Source organism: Corapipo altera, unplaced genomic scaffold, assembly GCF_003945725.1.
Source record: "Corapipo altera isolate COAL_440 unplaced genomic scaffold, ASM394572v1 61411, whole genome shotgun sequence".
Classification (NCBI taxonomy): Eukaryota; Metazoa; Chordata; class Aves; order Passeriformes; family Pipridae; genus Corapipo; species Corapipo altera.
The window spans coordinates 15,845,268-15,864,640 of NW_020884875.1; the positions used below are offsets into that span (position 1 = coordinate 15,845,268).

General features: G+C 37.4%; 1 protein-coding gene across 8 annotated transcripts in view; it reads left to right on the plus strand.

Annotated features, from left to right (window-relative positions):
• Nucleotides 1–16,512, plus strand: part of RIC1 (RIC1 homolog, RAB6A GEF complex partner 1) — a 50,591-nt gene extending 34,079 nt beyond the window's left edge. For 4 of the 8 annotated variants that reach the window (XM_027635414.1, XM_027635417.1, XM_027635415.1 and 1 more), the window contains 16 exons: nt 324–476; nt 790–993; nt 2,047–2,085; nt 2,354–2,464; nt 3,054–3,143; nt 3,775–3,935; nt 4,946–5,084; nt 6,950–7,066; nt 7,934–8,662; nt 8,983–9,141; nt 9,253–9,386; nt 10,406–10,692; nt 11,488–11,682; nt 13,495–13,684; nt 13,815–14,003; nt 14,277–16,512. In XM_027635414.1, coding sequence (XP_027491215.1) covers nt 324–476; nt 790–993; nt 2,047–2,085; nt 2,354–2,464; nt 3,054–3,143; nt 3,775–3,935; nt 4,946–5,084; nt 6,950–7,066; nt 7,934–8,662; nt 8,983–9,141; nt 9,253–9,386; nt 10,406–10,692; nt 11,488–11,682; nt 13,495–13,684; nt 13,815–14,003; nt 14,277–14,586 — 3,207 coding nt within the window. In that variant the 3' untranslated portion in view covers nt 14,587–16,512. Of the gene's footprint in view, nt 1–323; nt 477–789; nt 994–2,046; nt 2,086–2,353; nt 2,465–3,053; nt 3,144–3,774; nt 3,936–4,945; nt 5,085–6,949; nt 7,067–7,933; nt 8,663–8,982; nt 9,142–9,252; nt 9,387–10,405; nt 10,693–11,487; nt 11,683–13,468; nt 13,685–13,814; nt 14,004–14,276 lie in introns of those variants that run through there. The other 4 variants (XM_027635419.1, XM_027635418.1, XM_027635420.1 and 1 more) reach the window with 4 other exon arrangements.
• Nucleotides 16,513–19,373: the final 2,861 nt, after the last annotated feature.

The window sequence follows — 19,373 nt, forward strand, 5'->3', positions numbered from 1 at the left end:
AAAAACTTCAAAGAGTGGAACTCTGATACCCAAACAATCCTGATCCCCAAAATTACACTGACTCTTGTTAATGTGGTATCTTTGCATAATCACACTTCATTTAATTAATATTTTTTGCATAATAAAGAAAATAATTCAAGCTAGATTCTTAATGTTACTTGTCAGTTTTACTGCTTGATTCCTAGAACACTAAAATGTGTGGGTTTTTTACCAGGCTCATGTCTATCATAAGATCAGTTACAGTAAGTTTCTGTAGTTCTTGTTTTTTGAGAATATATAGTTTTGGTTTAATGTTTTTATTATTCTTATTCTTTTACATTCAGACCTGGGGATCAGAAGGGTATCATCTCTGGGTTATTGATGGGAATTCTTCTTCAAACATGAAACCTGAAAGAGATGCAAATAATAAAGCTCAGCAATTTGGTATTCTGCAGTTTCAGTTCATCAAGAGTGCCCTCACTGTTAATCCTTGTATGGTAAGTTTTTTCTTGATCTTGATTTTAAAGCATATTCCAGTTTTCAGGTGACCTCTGAGTTACTCTCTTAACAGATTCTAAGTCTGTTTTGAAGCCATTAGGCTTGTTTCCCCTTTTGACATAGAGCCTTTAAAATGGTACTGTGAAAATACTGCTATGCAATGCTGCAACATAAAACCTGCTGGTACATAGTGATAAAAAAACTGAGAACTGCCTCAGTGCTCTTAATATATTGATCATGTGTTTTCCTTTGTTTTCTGTACAGGGAAATCAAGGTTGCTTTTTTTCTTTTGTTGTTTTGTTTTTAATATAGAGTAACCAGGAACAAGTCCTCCTTCAAGGAGAAGATCGCTTGTATTTGAACTGTGGAGATGCAACACAGGCTCAGAGTCCCAGAAATACTTCGGCACACTCTGAACATAACCATAGCAGGGAAAGAGGCCCATTTTCAGATGGCAGTTTAGATTCTCAGGGTTTAAGCACTTTACTAGGACACCGGCATTGGCATGTTGTACAGGTAATTGTTACCTATATGTACTCCGTGCTTGCAGAAGTTTGTAGGACTGAAATTTGCAGCTGATCTCATCAACTCTCTTCTGCCATACTGTTTTCCTCTAATATGATATCATTGCCTTTTTATTGTCTCTTGGGGTTTGCCTTGGTACAATGTTGTCTGTAATACAAACAAAAAGTTAAATAACTTTTAATCTGTAATTCTACTGTAATTCTGATTCTTCGTGCTTGTATTGGTAGGTATTTTTCTAAATAAAGGTTTTTACAAGGTACCCAAAATTTTGTTCTTCATGTAGTACATGAATCGATAGAAGTAAACAGCATTTGATTCTAAGCATGTAAGTCAGGTTCTAGATACTGTTGAGTTTCCACTTTAGCTGGTCAGGTAGCTCTTCTGACCAGCTGTAGGAGGAAGAAGGCTGAGGCAAGAGAAAAGCTGACACAATTAGAATTACTGTGGGGAGCAACATACCCGTAAAAACAGAAAGTGGCTGGGTAATGAGAGTACCTACCTACTTTATGCCAGACCAAGGACTGGAGTCTGAACCTTGGTTTGTATCATTCCATGTGACTTGAAGCATCCAGTGTCAAGATTTAATCTGACATATTCCAGTCAAGTTCTCTGATAACAAGGCTTTTGGATATGCTCATGCGTATTTCTAACGGGATTAGAAATTTCATCTCAAGACTGAAACTCACACTTGAACACTCTGTCAAAACTTTGTTGTTCCCATGAAAGGATCACTTGGAGGGAGAAGTACCTGGGAGGGGAGATGAGTAAATTTATAACGATTAATCTGCAATATAGTATTACCTGTTGTATGTTGTTGATGCATTTTGATATTTCATGTGTTAAGAACAGAGTAACACTTGGGCTTCAGTAACTTTCAGCAGGCTGGGAGTAATTGTATTTAAAAAAATCCAGCATTAAAAACGTTTAAGCCAGTGTTCTGGAAAAACATGGATATTGTAAAAATTACTTTAGGACATCATAACTACTCAGTACTTCATTTGTACTTGGTATAGTCATGTGGTTTTGATTTTCTCTTTTTTTTAGATTCATAGTACATATCTAGAGAGCAACTGGCCTATAAGGGTGAGTTATTTGAAGAATATATTCCTGCTTATTTAAAAATTTTGGAGGTTTATAATTGTCCATTATGATTGGCTGAGCTCTGGAAAATGACATCGTTTTACATTATGGAAAAGACTGTGTGGGGCAGTAAAGTATAAAACATGAAGATACCTTACAAATTTTGGGTCTGATGTTCTAGTGCCTTGTGGTGTTGTTCTTGGATGGGATATATAATTTAAATAAGTTCCCTTAAATAAGGTTCTGATAATTTTTTTTTTTTTTTTTACAGTTTTCAGCTATTGACAAGCTTGGACAGAATGTAGCTGTTGTTGGCAAGTTTGGTTTTGCACATTATTCTTTACTCACCAAAAAATGGAAGCTGTTTGGAAACATTACCCAGGTGAGAAGTTGTGGTATTTTATTCTAGTGTACTGGAAGATTTTATTTGTTGGAATGTGAGACTTGGTGAAAACTAAAAAATATCTTTTTCAAGTAAACAGCCTGTAGACACAGTTGGGATTAGGGATGCTGGTTTTACATGTGTTTTTCATAAAATGTCTGAAACACTTATCTTATTGTTTTGACACACTGATTTGTGTCTGATTATTAACAGGTTTCCAAATCAGAGTATGTACAGTCAGACACTTACTTCCATTGTCTCACCTGAGAATTTATGCGACATATCTTTGGATGTAAAGCTTGTAAATTCTGACCAGAAGCAGATTTAAGTTCAGGGATGCCAATAGCATAAGGAACTGTGAAAAGCTGTGTTTTGTGTAGGGTGATGTTTGTCCTTTGCATACAATTCTTTAGTACTTTGGTTTTCTAACCAGCAAAAACTTCATATACGTAGATTGTCTTGCCATATGTGTATAGTTTATAGAGATCATGTATGGCTTTCAGAAATTACTCATATAACATACATGTTCCTGTGTATAAGTATATAAAAATGCATACATATATGTCATTTGCTTGCCTTTTTTTTTTAGGAGCAAAATATGATGGTAACAGGTGGCTTAGCATGGTGGAATGACTTCATTGTTCTTGCATGTTATAATTTAAATGATCATCAAGAAGAGGTGAAGTATTTTTCTTCAAAGTAAATATATAATGATTAGAATATCTGATCTGCTCTACACTAGTATTATAAACATGAAAAGCACAGTAGTATTATTAACATATTTGCAAACTATAAACATAGGTGGTTTTTGGTCATATTCAGAATTTATTTATTAATATACGAGTAATTATTTGCAGAAAATTTTTATTGTTACTGTTAAAACCCATTTCTTTTGCTGACTACAGTGAATCTACCTATTATTCTGAAAACTTTGTGACATTTTTGCATGTTAGCATGAAGACTGTTTTGAGATACCCAGTTACAGTATTTTGGGACGCTTTCGTAAGGTTTTAAATTAGATCTGCAGAGAAGATTTACTTACTTTTTGCTTTTTAAAACTAGTGACTAAAACTCCCTTCTTTAATATTGTTGTTCAGTACTTCAGATTTGGCTGTACTGTGCTTAATCACTTGGGATGCAATAATAAAATGCAATGGGTAAAACATTTGATGAAACAAAAACCCAGTAAGGTGTCTTGCTAGAAATCCTGGACAGCCATTCCACCAAAAAAGAAAATAATTGAAAGTGGAACTATTGTTAGTTTACTGGTTAACAGAACCTGTATTCAAAACTACTCCTTTTCCTTGCAGCTGAGAATCTACCTGCGAACGTCTAATCTTGACAATGCATTTGCGCACATCACCAAAGTGCAAGCAGACACGTTACTACTGAGTGTCTTCCGGGACATCGTCATATTGTTCAGAGCAGATTGTTCCATTTGCCTTTACAGTATTGAGAGAAGGTCTGAGGGGTGAGTGTCAGTATCTGAATGCTTTTGCAGTATGGTACTTGTAAATCTGTTCTCAGTCTGAGTAAATTCTTAGCATAATACAAAGGTGTTTGATAACTTGTAGAGTTGGATTTTTAAATTACAGAGGGGGAAGTGTTGTCTGTATGCACAAGTGTTGTCACTTGCATCCATGCTGATAGACAGATTAGTTGTGGAGGTAGTGACTTGATGTATGCACATTTCCAGCTGTCTGATCAAACATGTTCTTAACTGATAGGATGAAAACTGAATGTAAATAGAAGAGAAAGGTACTAAAAAGCACCCAAGTATTTGAATATTATTAAATAAAAGAACGTTTCTAACATTAAAAATAGGAATTGTGAGGTGGCAGCAGACTTGCAAAGATGGAGAGAGAAAAGATTTGGTTTTGTTATTGTGATGGGGAGTTATTTTAGTGCAAAAATTTAGTAGCAACATAAGATATACCTGATACTTTGAGACAGTTAAGATTAGAGAACACAAGGAGGAGATAAAGATTCACAGGTAGCTTTTCATTTTTTTTAAGTGCCTAAGCAGATGATTTTTCTTACAGTTATGATATCTTGGTTTCAGCCAGACAGGACCTTTTTTTGTTATAAGAAAGCAAATTGTTGATCAGCTTTAGAGGAAAATATTTTCAATGCTTTTCCAGAAAAACTCCCAGCAGAATCCAAGTTCTGGAACTGTCTCATTGAAGGGTCAATAGAGTCTTATTCTGAAGCATCTGATGTTGTCTTCTGTCCTCTTATAGGTGTATCTCCCCAAACTATCAAGATAAGTAACCCAGCTTAGGTTTATTTGGTAACTTTTATGCGGAGTAGATATGAGAGCATATCTACTGATTCCTGATTGAAGAAACATCATTTTAGTCTGTAGAATAAACTGTTTGCTGGGGTTAAGTTGCTTTTTTTTTCATTAGGTTTACTTCAAGATAGCAACTGTATGTTAAATGCGGTTGTAAAATATCTAAATGTTCTCATCTTTGCTTTCAGTCTTAACCCTACTGCCAGTATCCAAGTTCTTCAGGAAGTGTCCATGTCTCGGTACATTCCTCATCCTTTTCTTGTAGTGTCTGTTACATTGACATCAGTGAGGACAGAGACTGGCATAACCTTGAAGATGCCTCAGCAGGTAACAGGTTTCAAAATTTGGTAGAATTGGTGCCTAGATTTGTTAGCTTACTCCTCAAGGGTTACCTGGCTTATAAATTAATCATAAATCAGTGGTTCTTTTATATGGTAAAGTCCAGAATGTTTTTCTGATGCTTATTATGTGTGAATTGGGGGCGAGGGGATGGAAAAAGAAGTAAGAGTTTGGATTTTACTTCATACCTTCTCTTGTTATCTTTATCTTATCTGAATTTGGGGCCAAATCTTGGAGGACAAATTTAATTTAACTGTGTTGCTCTGTTGTGTATTAAAAGTTGAAAACCAGAGCAATCTGTATCATTAGGAATTACCTTTCTTGCAGCAGCATGTCTGTTACTCAAAGAATAAATAGAAAAAAGGAAAAGATGGCATATGACCATAAAAGGTTACTTTTAGTCAACTTCCTATTGCGCTAAAATAAAGTAAGATAATATCCCCCACTAGTTATGTCAGGAGATAGGTCAACAGCCAAACAGTAACTTAAGGTGTGAAGGTGATGCCCTGTCTTAACTCCAAAAATTAGTCAGGCCACTGAAAGCATAGTGCAAAGAGAACTGGGATTTTTGCTGTCTGGGGTGTAAGCAAATTAAGCTTAACCAAGTAGCTGCAGTAAGAAGTGTATTTTTTTGTGAGAGCAGTTGCCTTAAGATGGCTGAGAAGTTGTGTTGTCTGTGAGGCACAGTGGGAAACATGTGGAGGTGCATCATTTTCTCCACATCCCAAAGGCACTGGCAGGTACAAAAGTGGTGGCACAGATGTGAAGTCTGAAGGTTTGTGGTTCCTTCCTTCAGTGCCTTCTAATTTGAAGGTCCTACAGTGCTGAACATGTGTCCAGAGACTTTGATATGGTCTTAGACATGGGCATAAAAAGCAACATACTTGTGATTTTCTAGTCCATGTTAATCATGAGACAGCATCTGTATTCCTGAATTACCTGACCTCTCGTGTTTCCTAATTTTGAGAAAAAGCTACTGAAACTTTTTACAGCATAAATATAACAGTAATATTTAAACTTTGTTTCAGACTGAAGAGATACTACTTCTTTCTTCCTTTCTAACAAAAAGCCCCTATCTTTAAATTCTGTTGATCCTCTTGATCAAAATATAAATATTATTCTTAGTACTAAGTATGACCCTGCACTGTAGACAAAGCAATGTGTCTGACTTTGTGGAGTGTGTCAGCCTTTTCGGTGTTTTTACCTATTCCTTGACACCTAATGCTTCAAATTTACCATACAGATCCTCTGTCCACATATTTTAAAACTAAACTTAATGCACATCCTGGCAATAGCTCCAGTGACTTGATTTAAAATTAACAGGAGACAATTCTGAAATAAATCTTCAGAAAGAATACTTTGCTTTCTTGATATACCTAACTAGAAGATCTTTTCTCTAGCTGCAGCTAAATAAAAGTTCAAGATGCTGTGCAATTGTGGCTCAACTCTTTTTGGCTCAGCTCTTTTTGGGTTGTGTATCAGTGTTAGTCTTTGCAGTCAGATACTGGTAATCATATAGTTATGATACTGATAAGAATACAGAGCTTTATTTTTCTTAAAATGCTAGTGGCTTGGCTGTGCCAAGATACATAGTTGGAAAAAGTCCATATCAAACAAACACATGGAATGAGTCTGGTGAATAAGAAACCTTCCAGTTCCTTTGCACAGGAACTGCAGTACTTAGTTCTACCTGATTTTTCTGGTAGAACTGTATTTAATTTGGTTGTTACTCATTTCTGTAAGGTGGTGCAGTTAATTTTACTCTTTTTATTCTGGGTTTTTATTGTGGTTATGAGTAAAATGATGCATTCAAAAAGCTTAAATAATGTGCATAATATTCTTTCTATCCATAGGCTTGTGAAGCTGAAAGTATTATGCTTAACTTAGCAGGACAACTCATCATGTTGCAAAGGGATCGATCTGGACCCCAGATACGAGATAAAGATAATAATCCTAATCAAAGAAAGCATGTGAGTAAATATATGTGGAATAGTGCATATAGCTTTAAAAGTGTCTGAAGAAGTTATGGAAGAGAGTGGTCCAGACATAAAGAAAATAGATCTATAATGCAGGGCAGTATCCACACTTACAGACTGAATTGTTAACTGGAAGTATATTACTATTCCATGGCCTTTTTTTCCCCTCTAAGAATGTCTAACTAAACTATTTACCAGTTGTGTTCGCTGGTTATATTGCAGTGAAATAAACAAGTTTTAAGCGTAAGGATCCTGTGCAAAATTTGGTATGCACCCATGACAGAAAATCTCTGGTCTATCTAAAACTATTCCATATGTTTGTGAAGCATTGTCATTTTTTGCAGAGTATGTTTACAGTATTCCTGAAAACAACAACAACACTAGAAATTGATTACTGAATTTTTCGGTTCTTCTGTGCTGATGAAAACCAATTCTACGTGAAACAAGCACTTCAGGAAAGTGAAATATGTAAAGTTCAGATGTAGATTTGTTTGCAGCTCAAACACTAGCAGATATGGTGTTTATAGTAATTTTGTCAGTTCTAGTTTGAACTTGTGGGCTCACTGAAGAAGCAGAGAGCACGTTTTTACTTTTCTCCTTTATTCTCACGTCTCTGCTTCCTGGCTAAGTATTAAGGAGATTAAAAAAAGTCAAAGAAATGTCTTGAGTTAATATAAGTAGTAAGTGGTGTTTTCTCAGATGCTAAGGTGCAGTTAAGAGATAAGCAGATTTGTTTCTTCTTTGTTAGAAGAAGAACATGTTTGAAGAGAGTAGTTCTTAGCTAAAAAATAGTTCTTGTGAAGAGGGTAAAAAAAAGGAGTAATGAATAGTGATTTTATGTTTATTTTTCATTTTAAATAGCTGCCTTTTTGTGCTCCAGTTGTCCTAGCCCAGTCTGTTGAAAATGTATGGACTACTTGCAGGATTAACAAACAGAAACGCCACTTATTGGAGGCTCTATGGCTCAGCTGTGGTGGGGCAGGTATGAAAGTCTGGCTTCCCCTGTTTCCCAGAGATCATCGAAAACCACATTCTTTTCTGTCAAGACGGATCATGCTGCCTTTCCACATCAACATATACCCATTGGCTGTTTTGTTTGAAGATGCCTTGGTTCTTGGTGCTGTTAATGACACTGTGCTCTATGACTGTTTATACACTCAAACCAGTGCTAGAGAACACTTGGAGGTTCTCTTTCCTTTCTCCATTGTTGAGAGAACCTCTCAGATCTACCTCCATCACATTTTACGCCAGCTCTTGGTTAGGAACCTCGGTGAACAAGCCTTGCTTTTGGCCCACTCCTGTGCCACATTACCATACTTTCCTCATGTACTAGAACTGATGCTTCATGAAGTGCTGGAAGAAGAAGCTACCTCGCGGGAACCCATTCCCGACCCTCTCCTTCCCACTGTGGCGAAGTTCATTACAGAGTTCCCCCTCTTCCTGCAGACAGTTGTTCATTGTGCTAGGAAGACAGAATATGCCCTGTGGAATTACCTTTTTGCTGCTGTTGGAAACCCTAAGGACTTATTTGAGGAGTGCTTAATGGCCCAGGACTTGGACACAGCTGCCTCTTACCTTATTATCCTACAGGTGATGGTACCTAATATATTGCAAGAGTGGTGATATTTACTAATATTACAGTATTTTAAAAATGTCATACAAAAGTTGTGCATGTTCAGCACATTTTTAATTTAACAGTTTTCTGTTGATATTATGCCCTGTTATGAAGGAGGGAGGGGAAGATCATGTGATGTGAGTAGTTAGTTTACTGTTTTAAAAAGGAAAATAGTAGCATGAAATTTGCTTTTTATAATCTTTAGTATACTTGAATGTGACTCCATGTGGCTTAATAGGACTTTTGTTGCTCTACAGCAAAAGCAAATAACTTAATTACACTTTGTTACTTGCAGAATATGGAAGTTCCAGCAGTTAGCAGACAACATGCTACTCTCTTATTTAATACTGCCTTAGAGCAGGGAAAGTGGGATCTTTGTCGTCATATGATTAGATTTCTTAAAGCCATTGGCTCTGGAGAAACAGAGACACCCCCAGCTACACCAACAACTCAGGTTTGTGATGAGAAAAGCAAATACTGTGCATCAAACCTTTTATGGTTAATCTTGAAATTACATAGCTTGTTTGCTCCTTTGACTGTGTTGTTTTAATTTTCTTGGTTTTAGGAACCTAGTTCAAGTAGTGGCTTTGAATTCTTCAGGCATCGCAGCATTAGTTTATCCCAGTCAGCGGAGAATCTCCATAGCAAGTTTAATTTGACAAAAACACTGAGTATGCCTTCTGGCCCATCTGGAAAAAGGTAATTGGTAGTAATGTCATCTCCTTCCCCACTTTGTTAGGTACTGTACTAACGCTCTTACCAATTTAAGTTCTAGAAATACATCCGTATGATAGAGTTAGATTTGTGATAGTCTCCTTCCACATCCTTTGCATTTGTGTTTTCACAGCTTTTGTAATGTTTGTGTCTCTCACAACATTCTTTGGAGAATATATTCTCACACATGTAAATACATGTGTGTGTATTTGTATGTATATATACACTGGTATGCTCGCTGACCAAAAGCATCTGAAACCACTGTATGCATGTGTAGTAATTTCAATAGCTAGTGAGACCACATGCCTCTCACTTGAAGGCTCTGTTTTGCTGAAAGTTCACAGTTTGCAGTGTCATAGTTATCACAGTTGCGCTGTGCTGCTGTGCATATGTTGATCTATCAGTATGTTGATAAGCTACAAATAGAGCCTTTTACACCTTAGGGTGAACCACTCTAAAGCTGCTCTATACAGAATTGATATTTATAGGTATTATGGTTTAGAAGCAGCATTGAGCTGGGATTCATTATTATCTTAGTTTTGACTTTTTTCCCCATAAAGACTTTTAAAACAATCTTAGTATAAATTCAAATACTCTTAGTCATTTTTCATAGAGAGTACTATCTTAAAAGTTTTGATAGGAAGGGTCCTAGACTAATATTTGACTAGTTCTCTAAACTTGTTTCTCAGAAGTCAGTTTGTAATGATATCTGGCTTTTAGCTCTACTGCTTTACTTTTTTCTGCACTGCTAATAGTTTAATACTCAATAAACAGCGCTGCTGTTGTAACTTCTGTTCTTTATTTCACCTGCGTGTTGAGGCAGTGGGATCTTTCAGAGATTATAAATAGCAAGGAATGATGACAACTGCTTTTGCTATTAATATGAAGTCCCCCCCCCCGTTCTCTACCCCCCCCTCTGGTCACTTGATGTACTGTGGTTGTGGCAAACAGCCACAACGACTCGGTTTTATCAGTCTTAACATGGTTCTGTGGTCTGCGTACAGGTGGAGCAAGGACAGTGACTGTGCTGAGAACATGTACATTGACATGATGCTGTGGCGGCACGCTCGGCGCCTGCTGGAAGAAATCAAGCTGAAAGACCTCGGCTGCTTTGCTGCACAGTTGGGCTTTGAGCTCATCGGCTGGTTGTGCAAGGAGAGAGCCAGAGCTGCCCATGTAGAGGATTTTGTGTTAGCTTTGAAAAAGCTACACAAGGATTTCCTTTGGCCATTTCCAGTCATACCAGCTTCATCCATTAATTCACCTTTCAAGAATGGAAAGTACAAAACAGGTGCTGTAACATCTGACTTGATAAGGACTAGGTTTCCCTCCTGCAGTCCTTCATCTGTGAATCTGAATCTGTTCTGTCTGTTCAACCAAACAAAGAACAGGCTGAGGCTTGCCACCACAGCTTTCTCACAGAGGGTGTACTTTTTGAAGGGATTCTGTTTAGCACAGATGGTATCTCTTGTTGTGATGACTGTTTGTTTCTGTCGAAGTTTCCTACTTTCTCAGGTTTACTGAAGTGAGTATCAGTTGTGCAGATGTTGAGTTGAACGTGGAAATTGCTCCATGGAAATTCTGCTGCAGAAAATTACTAAAATCAATATTCTTATATAGTCTTTAGATGAGGTTTTGTTTAGTTTTTTTTTAAATCAAAAATTGATGTTCCTAATATTTGAAATTTGCTTTATGCTAGAGGGTAAGAGCTTGGAAGACTTCGATGTAAACTTCCTTTGTGTTACTAATTCCTCAGTTCACTGGCTTATCTCCTTATGACAGAGTTGACAATAGCTGCCAAGCCTTCCTCCTCTTAGAAGCAGCATCACTGTTGAGGTCTGTTGATGCTAACATTTTATCAGATGATACTCTTTCTGTGCCAGTGCTGACATAAAAAGCTGATTAGGAATTCTTGAAATACCTAAACTTGCTGCATTCCTTATTTTCTTGGTCCCTCAGCAAACTAATTGAATATTGACTTAGATACAAGTTTTAGCATCCTGAAATGCCAGGAAGTCTGTCCAAATTTCCTTTTGGATAGCTACATGACTTTTCTGTGGTCTGGTTTGTTTTTGGTTTTTTTTAGCCATAGGGGAGCAACTGCTAAAATCTCAGTCTGCAGACACTTTTGTAAACATGGAAATGGATACAGGGGTTTCAAACACACCTCGGAGTCGCAGCTGGCTTGGGACTGTCAGCTGCTCCCAGAGAGAGATTGACACTGTTTCATCCCATGGACCACACATGCAAGACGCATTCCTTTCTCCTTTGCTAAGTAAAGGTTAGTCACTCTTCCTTCTCTCTGCTCATTGGAAAAATGGACCTGGAATTATGCACTTAGATTTTGACATTTGTGTGCCACTGCTGTATTGTTGCTTCTCAACTGCTGATAAGGAAAATTCAGGAAAAAAAGGGCTTGTTGAAAAGTAAACTGAATTTTTTACAATAGATAGTGACCATGCTGTACAGCTTTAAGTACTCGAAGTAGAATATGAAATTGATATTTGCTGAAGTTCCCGTCTCTGGTGATAATTTGAAGTTCAGTATTTTTTCATTCTGGCTAGGAAGAGTGTTCTAAGAGGTCTTTTTATCTTTGTCTAACGCACGGATCAGCCTCTTGCACAGGTTAGCAGTGCTCTAATTGCATGAACTTTGTGTTTTGGAGTTCTTCAGAGTGATATTAGACATATTATTTATTGAGGAAGTTCGGAAAACTAGAGACCTGTATAGTTTTATTTTTTCCTATGACTGTGTTTAAATTGCTTTTCTAAAAGCTGAAATGTATGATCAGCTTATGAAAATCCAAGGGGGAATTTTATTTTTCATGTATTTTTTCTGAACACAATCTGAGACAGGAAATGTTTGTCTGACCATGGATCTCACTTTTTTACATTTTTTATACTCCCTCTTGTGTTTGAGCTTAGACCAACATTTTCAACAGTATCTAAGTCATGTCTTTTTCAGGGGACATGGAAGGACCTAATTGCTTCATATGAATTACAATCTCCCCAAGATTCTAGAGCTTTCTATGAGATTCAGAGCATTTGGAGATCATCTCTGTCTCCTTGGGCACTGTCTCACTCTATTTTCACTTCTGTTTCTCTTGTTCATTAATTCTAGAGACTGCAGGAATGCATTAGGTTTAAGTAAGTTTGTTGCAGAGCTCTGCAAAAAAGCACAACTAAAATGGGGAAAATGAGTATCTCTTTCCGTTGCACTGCATGTACTGCTGGTTTGCCACTATTGCTCTTTCTGTAAACAAGTATCTTATTCTTTTCTGAGCTTGATGAAGGCCTTTGAGTTCAATGGACTTGGGTATGCATTTAGAAGCAGTTTTTTCTAAAGTGAAATAAAATTAATAGTCTTTAAAACATTGCAAGCTGAATTCTAATAATAATAATTTCACAAGTTACTAGTCCAGCAGTAGTATGCATGTGCAGGAAGCAAAAATAACTTCTAAAAATTTTCTACAGAAAGATGCATCTGCTTTAATATGGAAATTGTTCTGAAGGATAGGTGCCTTCATGACTCACCACTGTAATGGTTTTAGCTTTGCAGTTGTTACTGTAACTTTGAAAATTCTGTGGCTACAAGTGCTCTTCTTTATTAGAAACACTTATTTCTTTTTCTAATTAGTGCAGGTAAATATTTACATTACAAAGTGTTCAGAATGTTCAGGTTTTGTATGAAGAAAAGAACTTCATATTGCGACTTCATTTTTAACAAAATTAAAGCTTAAGAAAGAAGAATCTTTAGACAGACTGTAACCCTTCCTACAGACTTAATTCTAGAACTGTAGTAGGCAAGAGGCTGTCTCTCTGCTTTTATGATGATTGCCAACACATATTTAGGATCCCTTATTGATATTATTCTCCTGAATTATTTTTACTGGATAGAAGAACTACTGCATTCCTGCAGGAATAGTTCTACCATACAGTTTGACAAGAAGAATGCTGAAGTGGGATGGACAGTATGCCTGAAGTAACTGTGATACACCAAAAGCTTTACTGTTTGTCAGTTTGTATAGGAAGTAGTTCAGAAATTCTGAGTCTTACTAAAGTAAGTAGTTTCTTTTTTCCCTTATGTTTCTGAGTGTTTTTGATAGGTGATGAATGCAGCATTGGTTCAGCAACGGACCTGACTGAAACAAGTTCTATGGTGGATGGTGACTGGACCATGGTGGATGAAAACTTCTCCAGTCTAAGTTTAACGCAGTCAGAGCTTGAACATCTCTCTCTAGAACTGGCCAGTAAAGGGCCGCACAAGTCACAGGTCCAGCTGCGGTAAGCAACTCATGTGAGCATTTGAAACCTAGAATTGCTGGTAATGCAGCATTAGGAGAAAGAATCACACTGGGACTTTTGCTTTTGTCTTCAGAGTGGAAAAATAAATAGGATGTTTTTTTCCATATAGGTACTTGCTCCATATCTTCATGGAAGCAGGATGTCTGGATTGGTGTGTTGTCATAGGCCTTATTCTCAGAGAATCTTCAGTTATCAACCAGGTTTTCAGTATAATGCAGTCTGCTGATATTGATGGAGAAATCTGTCAGAATATCAAGACTGGCCTACATGCTGTTGACAAATGGGCTTCTACAGATTGGTAAGTATTACTTTCCACCTTCTTCTTCATTCCAGTTGTAGATAATTTGTTACCTAAAGAGGAACTTTTATCTCAGTCCTAGCTGAAACATTCTGTCATCACAGTCACTTAATACAGTTGTAATTAAGCCGAGAAAAGAACAAAACACAAACCACAACAAACCAACCAACCTTCCAACTTTTATTGTTTTATTAGGGTTGACTTCTGTTTATTTAAAAGAGTTCCTGTTTTTCAGGAACATGACAGAGGTACTAATTTCTAATTCACTCACAGTGCTCTCTCCCATTACCTTCCTAGCCCTGGGTACAAGCCATTTCTAAATATCATCAAACCACAGATCCAGAAACTAAATGAAATAGTAGAAGAGCAAGTACAGCCTGAAGCCTTTCAGCCAGTGAATCCTTCTAAGGTTCCTGAACAAGCAAACCCCAGAACTGAGGAAAGCAGGACTTCATCTATCCATGGCACTAATCCTCAGTGTGATGCTGGCAACAGCAGTGCAAGCAGACATGAAGAGGACAAGGCTAAGACAGAGGATGAGGATTCATTCCAGGAAGGCAGTTATGACTGTGTTGTGTCTTAAATGGAAGATTAACAACTTCCCAAGTATCAGGTGTGAAAGGAAGCAAACCAGCTCTTAGATATGCTTCCATGTTTTGGATTTGAACTCTCTTTTCTTTTGTTTTTTTGGGGTTTGTTTTGTTTGTTTTTTATTTCAATCTTTGAAATCTTTAGTGGGGATAACTAAACAGCAGTTTCATCTAATAATTTCAAAAGGAGTAAATACGTTTCTTTTTTGATGGAATCTTCAGACTGCAGCTTTACATTTTGATACTTTAAATAGTGTTGGAGAGACAGTGAATACATATATGGAAACAGGTTCAGCTAATGTTCATCAGTACCTTTACATCACCGACACGTTTTGAAGAAACTGCTTATATCTTGCTTGAGTTTAAAAGGCGAAGAGGGGATTAAATTTAAAAACTGTTATTCTTCGCAGCTTGCCTGCCTAGTAAATGTCTGATCAATGCAGTTCAGATTGGTTTGATACCGATATTTTGTATTAAAGGACTGTAAAATATATTGTATGTTTTTGTGAATAATCTTGTACAAATACTGAAGACTGTACCATATTTGGAGGTACCTATATGTATTGTGCATGTTTCTAGATGACTAGTAAAGTTAAAGCAGAGTTGCACTTCTTTCTGGATGACGCATACTTTACTGACCTAACATTGACACAAGGTGGCTTACCTTTTTTTTTACTGCCACTTACAGATCTTGTAGTTGGGTTAAGGGACTGCTGAAGGTTATTTATTTCATTGTAAATTCTTTTCTGAAAAATGGATTTTTTAAATGTAAATAATCATCATATACTCTTGCTATGGAAAACTAGTTTAACAGCTCATACTTAAACATTTTTCAAACATTTTATAATATGCATACTTCTAACTAAGACATATTTAACTTTCATACAATGTTATGGAAAGCTGGCTGCAGAAGTCTGTTGCTTTGAGGTACTTATTTTTTCTAGCTGCTGTCCCTATGTAATAACTACCTGTAACAGTATTAATTTAGATATTAGCTTGTTTGTACTGTGCAATCTGAACAAAAACGCAACATTACTCATTTTATATACAATAAACTAGTTTATTTTTTATAACATCACTTGATTACTGACATGGACCAAACTAGTCATCATAGGGTAGTTGCAGCATCTGTTGCTTTTCTAGTGTAGTTACTAGATGCACATCCATTTAAACTCTGAAAATTAAGACTATTCACAATTAAGTTTTTAAAAAATTGTGGGTTTATCATCTTTATTTCCTTTGTAGATAAGATCAAGTGCTTTAAAATGTACAAATATTAAATTGTTGCTTTAGAATGGCTTTCCTAAGCCAGTACAACCAGTACAAGTGCAATAATTGCAAGTATTACTTGGAAAGCTGGAGCTTTTAGTGAATGCAACTTGAACTTCATTTTAGAGTTGAAACTGATATTGAAATTAGAGAAAGGAAATCCATTTTGAGTCCCAGCATTAAGCTTATTCTGCATTGTAGCTACTGGTTACAGATAATGTCATACCTACAAGCTTGTTGTGACCTGACATCAAAATCCATTATTGTTTTAAGGGGATAATACTTAAAGCTTTTTTTATGACAAAAAACTTGCTTAATCTATGTTAAAAGAAATAAAAACTGTGCTTCAAGTTAATATTTTTCTGTGGTTCTGTGGTAATGATGTAAGCCAAGCCTATCCTGATCAGCTTGCTGCTGTTCAAGATCTGTACAAGTAAAACCATACATTAACTGATACTAACATTCTTAATATTCATATCTTATTACTATGCTACTGTTGTTTAGCAGGTAAATCTTTTTAGTTGTGAAATTTTAGAAGTTTGTACTTCTTTAAGTAGTAATTATCTCTATGCAAATCTTACGTGCTAATTTTGTATTTCAATTTCACTGCTGTTATACCTGTAATTAAAAAACAAATGTATTCAACTTTACTTGATGTTACTCCTGTGAAAAATATCTATTTTCCATTTACAGTAAATTACCAGAATTCAGGTAGGTCATTTTAGAGACAGAGCTCTCAAAGAAACCACTTGATGAAGATTGTTTTGTACCCCTGTGATCTGTTTTTTACTGGATGAAGGAATCAAGCCTTTACCTTCTTAGTGCATCTTTGAAGTTACAACCACCTTTTGCTTTGTAAAGAGGTGTACTGAATTTAAGTGACAAGGGCGTGGTAGCAAGGGGGACTGCAAGAGCTGCCCCTGTGTCAGAGCCAGTTCCAACAGACCTGCCATGGGACACAGCTAAGCCTGTCAGCCAAGCTGGTGCCTCCCCTCTGTAATGTATTTAACAAGGGGTAAAAAATGCTGTGGGAGATGAGTGAGGAACAGTCCTGCAGAGAGCCAGGCCTATAAAGGAGCAGGAGGAGGTACTCCAGGTGCTGGAGCAGACATTCCCTGCAGCCTGTACAAGTTAATGCATGCATTAAATGTTAATACTAACACTCTTGCTATTAACATCTTACTGCTATGCTGCTGTTCAGCAGTTACATCTTTTTAGAGCATGGTGAGGCAGGCTGTCCCCCTGCAACCCATGGTAGAACATGTTGGAGCAGATACCCACACTGCAGCCTGGGGAGGACCCCCACCCAGAGCAGGTGGATGCATGAGCCCTGAAGGAAGCCGCAGCACTGTGAGCCCATGTGGGACCAGGTTTCTCGGAGGAACTGTTGCCCATGGGGGACCAATGCTGGAATAGTCTGTTCCTGAAGGACTGCCTAGCAAGAGGAGGATGGATAGCAGCTGATCAGAGACTGTATCCCATGAAGTGGACCCTGTGCTGGAGTAGGGCAACAGTGTGAGGAGGAAGGAAGCAGCAGAGAGGAAATGTTGCTGACCATGACCTGACCCTCAAGTGACCATCCCCCGTCCTTCTGCAGCATTGTGGGAGAGAAGGTAGAAGAGTGAAGTTGGATTTGGGAAGAGAGAGGAGGTTGGGGGAAAGTGGTTTTATATGTGTTGCTCTCCTACTTTATTTTTAATTGGTAATAAATTAATTTTCCCAAGGCCAGTTTATTTTGCCTGTTGTGGGAATCAGTGAGTAACATCCCTGTCTCAACCCATGAGTTTTCTCATCTTATTTTCTCCTGGCCTGCTGAGGGGAGGGTGTCAGAGAGCAGTTTGGTGGGCACCCAGCAGCCAGCCAGGGTTAACCTACCACAATAGGTTTATTCATCTACAAATTTCCACTACTAAACGTAACAAAAATGGGCCATTTAACCAGTTGAAGGTCAGCGTTTCTTTATGGAATTCCAGCTTGTCACTCCTCTTGCTTTGCATATCCAGCTCACATGGCTGATGTAGGATTACCTCCTTCACCATTTGTGTATCAAGTTTTCTGGATCTGGTTCTCATCCTGTGCAAAACTAATTGCCTCAGAATAACAGCAACAGTACTGAATCTTCCATGCTACTAATTTAAAAGATACTTTCCTGTGGGGCATACTTGCAAAACTGCTTGAATCAAGTCACATTTCTGAATATAATTTTTCACAATCACATTTGTCAACCCAAGTAAGCTAATTTTTCATCTGTGTTTTAGTCCAAAGCAACCAATTTAAATAGTTTTAGACCTGAAGTGTCTGTAAGCTACAGGTTGAGACACACTGTTAAATAAACAGAAATACCAAAATGCATAATCTAGCTGGAACCTGTACACAGGAGGTCCTTCTTTTCATTACAAACTGAAGGGAAAAGTTGTCTGTGGTAATAATGATACTATAAAAGACGATGGTTACATTGTGTAGCATGGTAAGCTGGCTTCAGCTGAAAGAAAGAGAGCCTCCAAGTACAGAAAACAAAAGCTACAGACAGAAGTTATTGTCTCATTTTAGTTTTCTGTCCTAGAGCTGAAAACTGTTGAAGTACTCTAGTGGGCAGTTGAGATGAATGTCAGCTTACTGTGAATAGGATAAGTCATTCCAGTGTTTTAACGCAGAAAACGGAGGAGCTTTCTCATACCACTGAAAGATAACAACTTGCTCTTGCAGAGTGTTCTGTTTATCAGTGAGCACCTGAATTAAGTAAACTCAAGGAGCATCCTACTGGAGAGTGCTAAGAAAAGGCTCTACAAAAGTCCACACCTGGAGACTGAAGCCAGCTAAACCACAGACACAAGACACCTAAAAAAAAAAGTCAAGGACTACCCCATCCCCACAGAAAAAAACAACATCCCCAGATAAACCATGCATGGTTACTTAAATTCACCTGCATACCGACTGGCTTTGAAACTTCTCTTTGTTCCAGTCTTAGAGTGCATGCATTGTTCCTTTTCAGATTAACTACTGCTCATTTTTAAGACTGATTCTTGCAGCTTTCTGAAAGTGAATTCTTAAAAAACCCCTTTTGTTAATGGCTCATGATTGACACCCTGCTTGAAATAGAGGTAGCAGGACTGGACCTCCGTAAACTGGCCTGTACTTCCTGCTCAAGATAAAACTTTACACTTGGCGTGTTCACAAGCTGCACCCACAGCTCTGACATAAGCATTGCATGCTGCAGCCCAACAGTGGACAGGGAGCCTGGCTAATTTCTAGGACCAATTCTAGGACCTCCAAGACTGGAAGAGATTTTCACGAACATTGAGAATGAATGTTCTGTTTTCAAAATGGAAGTCATGGTTACGTAAATTGATACTAAGACAGAGTTATGTGACAGAAGATTGGTAAGACGACGTGCAAGATCAGTAAACCTTTCTCCACCAAGACTGCATATCAAGTTTAAGGTGGGTCACCCTGCAGGCTCCTTCCAGATAATTACCAAAAATCAGATTAGGTTTAGCCCTCAAGGGAAAAA